Source organism: Trifolium pratense, linkage group LG4 (genome assembly GCF_020283565.1).
Source record: "Trifolium pratense cultivar HEN17-A07 linkage group LG4, ARS_RC_1.1, whole genome shotgun sequence".
In the NCBI taxonomy this organism is placed as follows: Eukaryota; Viridiplantae; Streptophyta; class Magnoliopsida; order Fabales; family Fabaceae; genus Trifolium; species Trifolium pratense.
The window spans coordinates 24,844,716-24,853,733 of NC_060062.1; the positions used below are offsets into that span (position 1 = coordinate 24,844,716).

Consider the following 9,018-nt stretch of genomic DNA (forward strand, 5'->3'; position numbering starts at 1 on the left):
TCTTTTAATATTCAATTTTTTTAGTATATCTTACAATTTTTCTTTTTATTTTTTTGTAGGATTTACAAAAATCGTTTAGCCAATTCATAAGATATTATATGGATTGGACGAATTAAAAATGTGTACCGATGATGGTCGAGATAATAATTTTTTTGTTATTAAGAAGAATTATCCAAGGAAGAAAACAAAATTAAGATACCAATGGAATGATGTTTGTACCAGAAACAATTTTCTCCCAAGAATTACTGTTCACTTTAAATTTTGTAACCTATATAGATGTCATCTTTTTCAAATTCCAATGTAATTTACAAAATTTCTATATTTGCCTCTAATATTAAATCATCCAAATTGATATCTAAAGAATTTCTTATATATATCTTATAAATATTTGCGTTTTGTTTATTAAATAGGTTTTTAATTTAATTCTATTGACTAATTTTAATGGATTTTCAATGTAATTGTCAATTTATTTTTCCCTATTATTTATATATAAGTTTCAACTTAATACCAAGAAATCAAGCCCACGACATAAATAACGCACCGCTGGGGCGACTAATGCAGAGACACGGGTATTAGCCTGGTTTCTCTTTAAAGTGGTGTCTACATTATTTGCCTCTAACACGAGTGGCACCATATATAACAAACATAAAGAACGCCTAATTATCAAGTCGTGCTACCTTTTGACCAAAGTCTATAATCTTAACGATTATGCTTGATCTCAATATTTAAGAAAGACTCGACTTCTTTATATTTAATTGTATTTATACCCATCTGATAAATTTTCAGTTGAAACTCATTCGACTATCCACTTATTCGTCTGTCATGTTAATTTTTACATATAAAATATTATGTCAAAATACAATTACTCCCTCTATAATAATATATAAGTAAAAGTCACATTTCTAGATTAATTGCATATTTAATATATCTAGAGAATATATTTTGATCTCCTCCAACTAGTAGCTTTTTTTTGTTACAAACCCCAACTAGTAGTTTTTTTTTTTTTTCTCAAAAATTTGACACGAGAAAAAGTATCCAAATTGTTTTAAATAATAGTATGATATATATGCATTTCAAAATATGTGTGCCGCCTCTACCACTTGATTTTTTTTTGAATAATCTCTACCACTTGATCAATACAATATGACAGTATCGCAAGCAACTTGCCGTTGCGCCGGAGTTCCTAGACTCATCCTTCAAACATTATCCGTTTCCTAAGATACCCTCGGGATTCTTGCATCATTTTTATTAATTTAAAAACAACACCAACATAAAAATAGAATTTATCAAAAATAAAATAAAGAACAACATGTATCATAGCAACGACTAGTTGTACCCTAAGGTGAAGTTGGTGGATTAAAAAAATAATATTCATTGACAAGTGAACAATAAAATACTAATATTAATACATAGAATACGGCAAAGTTGTTGTTTTTCTTAGGTGAATATTCTATCCACTTAACTGTAGAAATTAATTATTCCAGTTGGATAAAATTATAGAAGCCATGAAGTTCTTAAATTCTAGTGCTACTCTACTTTTAAAATTGAATTTGAATTAAGAATATTTTTTTTCCTTAAACATAGACAAAATAACAAGTCACTAGAAGTTCATAAGATCAGAGTTTGAATTCCGATTATAGCGTCTGACCTATCAATTTCGATATTTCTATTAATTGAGCTAAAATTTATAGATATATAATTAAACTAAAAGAAATTTGGACCATGTCATCTAATAATTTTGGTAAATTATTGAAAATTGAGATAAGAAAAGAAAAAGATAATTGATAAAACCAAGTCTAAAGATTATGTCTTGCAACTTGCATTCTTACAAACAAGTTGATGATCCACTTGCAAGTAAAACCACGTATAATGTCATTTCTTCAATTAATATTCAATAGTAGTATCAATTATGATTCACTTTTATTATCTTTCTATTATATGTCCCTTTGAACAACAAAGAAGAGAAAAAGAAAAAGAACTCTTATATACCAACTTGTACATTACAAAATTAATTATAGCCTCTCACACTCTTTCACACCCTCCACATATATATCAATGTAACACTTTAACTTCACAAAACTAATCTTAAGTTTTTTGAGAGCAAAATACAAGAAAAACCATAGTTATATTTATTTTATAATTTTATTATATAGTTTCAAAATGCCTTCACCTATTCAGCTTCAAAGATTCAACACTAACACCGAAACAGCCTCCGTTAATTTCATAGCTAACGGCGTTAACTGTCCAAAACAAATCCAACAAACGCGTCGTTACGCGCTTTCAACGGAAAAAATAACCGTTTCCGATACGGTTGCGAATCACCACACACACGTGGTGGGACCACACCAGTGTTACTCCGTCGTGATCCAAACCATCAACGCCTCCGTTTCAACCGTTTGGTCCGTCGTTAGACGATTTGATAATCCACAAGGATACAAAAACTTTGTGAAAAGCTGCAACGTCGTCGCCGGCGATGGCATTCGTGTCGGTGCTCTCCGTGAAGTCCGGTTGGTTTCCGGTTTACCTGCTGTTTCGAGTACGGAGCGGTTAGATATACTTGATGAAGAACGCCATGTCATCAGTTTCAGTGTTGTTGGTGGTGTTCATCGGTGTAGGAATTATCGATCGGTGACGACGCTTCACGGTGACGGTAATGGAGGAACGGTTGTTATTGAATCTTATGTTGTTGATGTACCGTGTGGTAACACAAAGGAAGAAACGTGTAGTTTTGTTGATACCATTGTTCGGTGTAATTTGCAGTCACTTGCTCAAATCGCTGAAAAACTCTGATGGAGTGTACTCCTCTCAACGTCTTTTATATTCAATGATTTGTGTTGGTCTCAATATCATTGTGTTGAGTCAGTCTATACAAAACTTGGTTCTAACGTGTCGAGTTCGTTGATGGATTGTTGAAATGGTCCTCCAGCTAATTGGTAGATGATCTTCAGATAGTCGGTTTTTAAGCTGGATACTGAGTTTTTTACTTCCCGGGTTTTTGTTTCTAATACGGGTTTTGAGTTATGAATCATATGTAATTATGTAATTACTAAGCCCGTGTTGGAAATTGGGGGGTGGGGGTAGTAGATAAACCAGTAAGGTTTTTTTTTTTTTTTGGAAGATTAGAAGAAAACTGCAATGGTAGAATGTGTTATATTTTAATGTTATATCATATCCTATAATGATATAATGTTGATGTATATATTTTGTTCTATTATGTAGTTTTTTAAATCTTTTATTTATATTTTACCGTTCATTTCGATCGATGAATGAGTAATGTTCGTTTATTTGTTAATTTGTAGCAAGTAGAGTTGATTATATGAATTAACATCATTCTTGTATTACTTACACATTTCTTATTTTTCATTTATGTTACTAGAGTCTATATATATGGTTAACATACGTTCCTAGTAAAAATAAGTTGAAAAATGATCACATAACTACGTTCCTAGTAAATCTTTATTTTATTTATTTTGTAAAAAATAAAAATAAAAATGTGTGGGTTTATTCATTTTTTTTATGTTGAATAGTTTTATGTGGTGAAATTCTAAATAAAAATCATAAACATGTTACATATATGGTGCGTTTGATTCGTAAAACAGTAAGGACTGAACAGATAGTACAAGATAGAACAAGATAATACATGACAGGCCAAAACTATACCGGAGGGAGATATGGCGATAATATTTTTATATTCGAAAATAAAATAGGTATTTTCGTATTTTTTATAGTTGTACTGTGGACAAAAAAATGTCTCGTGGTTTAGTGGGGGACAAAAATTCTTGTTTTTGTCCTCTCCCTTGCTACCTAATTTATCCAATCTCATAACCAGTTTTAAATCAAACAAGATACAACAAAAGTTCTCCGGTTCAATCCCCTGTTTTTTAGCGGATCAAACGCATCCATAGACTGCAATTACTGGACAAAGCTAAAGTTTCTAATTTCTATTCAAAGCTTGTGGTCTAAAGAAGTAGAACCCATAAATCTTTGACCATATTAGAAGTAGAACCCACAATCTTTTGGTACAAATTTTCAAAGTTAATTTTTTGGTCTGTAAACTAAAATGTTCTTCATTATCTTAAATCTTAATACGTAAAATTGATTATACTATCCAAGTATCTCGTATTCATGGAAGGATATATGGTAAAAGTTAGCATTTTAAACCACATGATACATGCAAATCACACAACCTCTATCTCTAGACCCACACCACACACCACACACCACACACCATATCACACGTGATAGTGTGACACAATCATACAACCTTTATTTCTTTCGAAAAGATAAAAAAAAAAAAGTAAATACGAAATTTAGATATGCGCTACTCACATATTCCAACAAATACTTATTTGGGTATTTTGTTCTAAAATATAAGGAAAAATTAGAACGTTTAATGTATCTAATTATAAGTTAGAATCGCAAAGAAATCAAACAAGAAATAAAAGTCAAAATGTTAAAAATCAGAGAAAGCATGTTAAGACTTAGAGAAATGAGGGTCAAAACTGTGATCCCTTTTGCTGGAGTATTCTCATTTAAATTGGGTTAATACAATCTGTAACTGCTATCTACAGTTAGGCTATTTAATAAGAGGAGGAGGAATCCGTTGACTCCAGGAGTAAGTCTCTATTGACTTACTCCGCTTAATAACTCGATATCGGCATTATATTTCTTCAATCCAACCGCTGAATTCAAAGATCTCATTGAGTAGATCAACTCCACAAATTTTTATAAAAATTCAAAACTGTTTGATACTTTTTATGATAACTTCAATTGAATGTACGACAAACTTTTAAAAAAATCGTTGAATTTCAATAGTCTGAATACATAACTACATTTTTTGAATTTTTATAAAAATTTGTGGAGTTGATCTACTAAATGAGATATTTGAATCCAACCGTTGGATTGAAGAAATTTAATGTCGATATCGAGTTATTAAGCGAAATAAGTCAATAGAGACTTACTCCTGAAGTCAACAGATCCCTTCTCATTTAATAAATACATAATTACACAATTGCAGCTGTACAATAATGTAGAATATTCGGGCTTAAATGACAATCAAATTTGTCATTCAATTCTATGGACACAAAACATATTTAGATTAAATTTATATCTAATATAATATACTTGAAGTTTTGTTTATATTTAAGAACATTAAGACATTAAAGTTGTTAAGAGACGTCAAGTGACACCTATTAACACTAATCTTCTGACATTTTTATTTATTATTATCCCCTATGGATCGATTGAATCTAAATCAATTCATTAGACCTCAATTTTACAAGGAAATAGAAGAATTGAAGTGATTTGAATGTAATTTTTTATCATTTCTTTTTTCTATTTTTCTAGTTTGATTTTACCTTTTTTTCCGTTGCTCATATATATATATATATATATATATAGAAAGGAAAAATAATATACAATAGGGAGAGTCAGACCGTACCCTAGGAAATAAAAGAACAAAAGATAAAAAAAAGTAAACAAAGAAAATAGAGAAATGGAGGAAACCTTCAACCTTAGTTAATTCTAAGAGCAAGAACTAGAGTTTCATAAATTGACGAATATGAATCGACCGTCAACAGACAAGTCCACATAGATAGAGACCAACAACTTCCTACAACGAACGACAATAAACATTAACAACTCTTTTGAAATTCGTCAAAGATAGTCCAAAATCAAGGAATTGAGGTGGATATTAAGCGGAACCGATGCATTGAAGGCAAACTCAACCAACCAACAAATTTTAAAAAACTGAACAACTCATAGTAACAAATTCACTAAGTAGCAATTCACCTAAATGACCTAAATGAAAGTCATTATTCATTACAAGTATTATATGCAGTGTCCTTTAGACACATTAAAATCACCCAAAATGAATGAAAATATTTAATTTTCTTAATCTTAGTTACAAATTCTTAGCGTGAAGTCAATCTTAATTACAAATTCTTAAAATCACCTAAATGAAAGTCATTATTCATTACAAGTATTATATGCAGTTTATTTTTTATTTAACCACATCCTTAGCGTGAGTCACGTACCGTGGCCACTAGTAATTACAAATTCTATGAAGCTTCTCTTAATTAACTTTTTCTGGACATAAAGCAATAAGGCATAATACATGAATTGGTCTTAGTCAATAAAGCTATCTAATTAAAACCATAAACCTTATGTAAATATGGATTACGACATCACGTTAAATTTTTCTATGGTGGATATGAACCAAACAACCACCGAATTGCAACTTGTGATGGATAATAATCTCAACTTGAGACATAAAAGAATACCAAGTTGTCATTAATCTTTGCCTCTTGAACCTTCACTAGCTAATATATATATATACTCTCTATTTTTGTCCCTATTTTATGTGTTGTGTTTAATTTATTATTTATGACGACACAAGCCTGCAGAGAGGTTGGAAGCGGCGATGGAGTTGCAACTTGACTTGCAAGTGGGCATTATACAATCTATGAGGTTATCAAATCAAAATAACAAGGCAAATGCAATGTCAAATTTAATATTTTGATACAAATTAAAAATATTAGACAAATTAAAAATGAAATGACTACAAAAGGTAGAGAATGGAGAGAATATTTAATTTGATTAAAATATTGAAGTTGGTGTATAAAGTGACTTATAAGTCTTTTATTAATTGGATTGAAAAAGTTAATATTGAATAATATATAAGTGAAAATTCATGCGTCTAATGCATGCCTTACAATTGGGTGAAGATGTGATGTTAAAATTATTAGATCTTGTATTTGGCCGGAGACTCTTACAAGTGTTGGAACAACTAGGAACAAAAGGAAATAATAATGAATAAATCCAAATAATGATAAACACACAAGAAGTTTGATAACAAGAGTTCCCTAAATTGTGGGTACGTTTTCGACTGTAGAATTTGCTACAACACGTTTCTATTAGATGAATGGAAGAATTAGGATTTTAGTGTTATAAACGGTCTTTATAACAATATTAATAATTCGGTTAATATAACAACAACAAATATACCTGAACCGTACCGCAGGCCGCCCCTAGCTTCGTCCTGATGCATATGATTCATACTCAACAATCTCCACCTTGGCAAATATCAAAACCTTACGAAGAACCACTGCATGACATCTATATCCTTGACACTAGGAGGTCGTTTCATTCTTAATACCGAGAAATATGTAACAAGTCCAAGTAGTGCTTGAACTCTGTTCATAGTGTAACATGAGAACAATATTTTTCAAATTTTTTATCATTTTACATACTCACATCCTAAATAGTGAGAGGATAAATTAGAATGTCAGGAGCGCGAGTGTCATAGGAGGCGTGAAAAGAAAAATTCTAAAAAAAGTTAACAAATATAGTTGATGGAACAGGTGAGTAGACTCTAAAACAAAAAAAAAAAAAACTTTTCTCTCCCGACCCCCCGATTTATTTTCTGCCCCCAAAAATCTCATTTTGCCCCTTGCGGTTTGAAAAATTTTTGCCAACAAACTTCGGTTTTTACGAACCGAAGTTTTTAAACATGGAAAAAAATTCGTTTTATATAAACCGAAATAACATATACCCCCAAAAAAGAAGAAAAATTTATGTGAAAATTCGTGTAGAGCTACCTGTGGTAAATTTAGCATATCTCTCTGAATATAAGTCGTATGCTAATGATTTTTAATCCAGTGTAAAGAAGACAAATTTTACTACAAGATTGACACCGGAATTGTTAAATTTCATTAAGTATAGTATTAGAAAATCTACCTACAAGTTTGAGAAAAGTTTCTGCAAAATGTTGTAGAGATACCTGTGGTAAATTTATCATAGCTCTCTAAATATAAGTCGTATGCTAATGATTTTTAATCCAGTGTAAAGAAGACAAAATTTAGTACAAGATTGACATCGGAATTGTTAAATTTCATTAAGTATAGTATGAGAAAAGCTACCTGCAAGTTTGAGAAAAGTTTATGCTCTGTTTCTGTACCAGTACCCATTATTTGGTCAAACTGAACCAATTGGATAGTTAACCCTCAAAACAAAAATTAAATTTGTATTCTTGACACCCTAAGATTTTCAAAGAGTGGTCGTTTACTCAAATCGAACATCGTTTAGTATTTCAAATAAATTGTGGAAGTTGAGAGTCTCATGCAGAATTTATGTAGGAAAGCTGGAAAAAAATTTGGAACACAATATTTCGGTTTATATAAACCAAATTTTTTTAGCATGACAAAAAAATTCGGTTCGTATAAACTGAAGTACCCCCAAGGGCAAAAACAGAAATTCAGGGAGTAGAAAAGAAATGAGGGGGGTCGGGAGAGAAGAGTTAAAAAAAAAAATACACAAATGGGTTCTCTACCAAAAAAACAAAAAAAAAAAACACAAATGGGTTGAAGTTAAACCCAAGGAAAATTGCTTTTTAAGCCCTGTCATATTCCTCCCAGGCCCGCCATATTGACCGTTTTACCCTTGAAATTTTTCGGTAGGTACAAACCGAAACTACGTCACTTCGGTACCTGTAAACCGAAGGTATGTGACATTAAGCTAACGCTAGCATTATAAGCAGATTCATCACAGTATGACATGATTTCGGTACTTATCTACCGAAGTGAGTGTTTGCCCTAAAAAAATATAAGTTTGGTAAATATGAACCGAAAACGCTAAATTTCGGGTCATATCTACCGAAAACGCTAAGTTTCGGGTCGTATGTACCGAACTCGCCCTATATAGAGCAGATGACAGAACCTGTCATATCATAGCCTCTTTTACACTCAATCGGGATTGTGGCGCCCTAAGGCGATTTTGGGAGCTTTGGAAGGCATCAAATCAACGTTTCTTCACTCATAAAAGGATCCTAATCTCATTTGGAGTCATACAAAAGGTAATCTTTGCTTTAATCGGTTTTTTTTTTCAATTTTAATGGTGTTTCTGTCAAATATGTTGAAAGTATGTTACTTAATGAATTGGGTTTGATAGATACACACTGAACATGTGGTATGTTACTTAAGTCCTTTGGACCTCCATCATAAGCAGTAACTGGTGGTTCTA

The 9,018-nt window shown here is 31.3% G+C and overlaps 1 protein-coding gene across 1 annotated transcript; it reads left to right on the forward strand.

Annotated features, from left to right (window-relative positions):
* The first annotated feature begins 1,971 nt into the window (after positions 1 to 1,971).
* Positions 1,972 to 3,345, forward strand: LOC123924099 (abscisic acid receptor PYL4-like). Its single transcript, XM_045976875.1, has one exon. It carries the CDS (start codon positions 2,161 to 2,163, stop codon positions 2,788 to 2,790), a length of 630 nt encoding a protein of 209 aa, XP_045832831.1. The 5' UTR covers positions 1,972 to 2,160; the 3' UTR covers positions 2,791 to 3,345.
* The last annotated feature ends 5,673 nt before the right edge of the window (positions 3,346 to 9,018 follow it).

Excerpts from the sequence above, each read along its gene's own strand:
- LOC123924099 (XM_045976875.1), top strand. The coding sequence starts at position 2,161 with ATGCCTTCACCTATTCAGCTTCAAAGATTCAACACTAACACCGAAACA.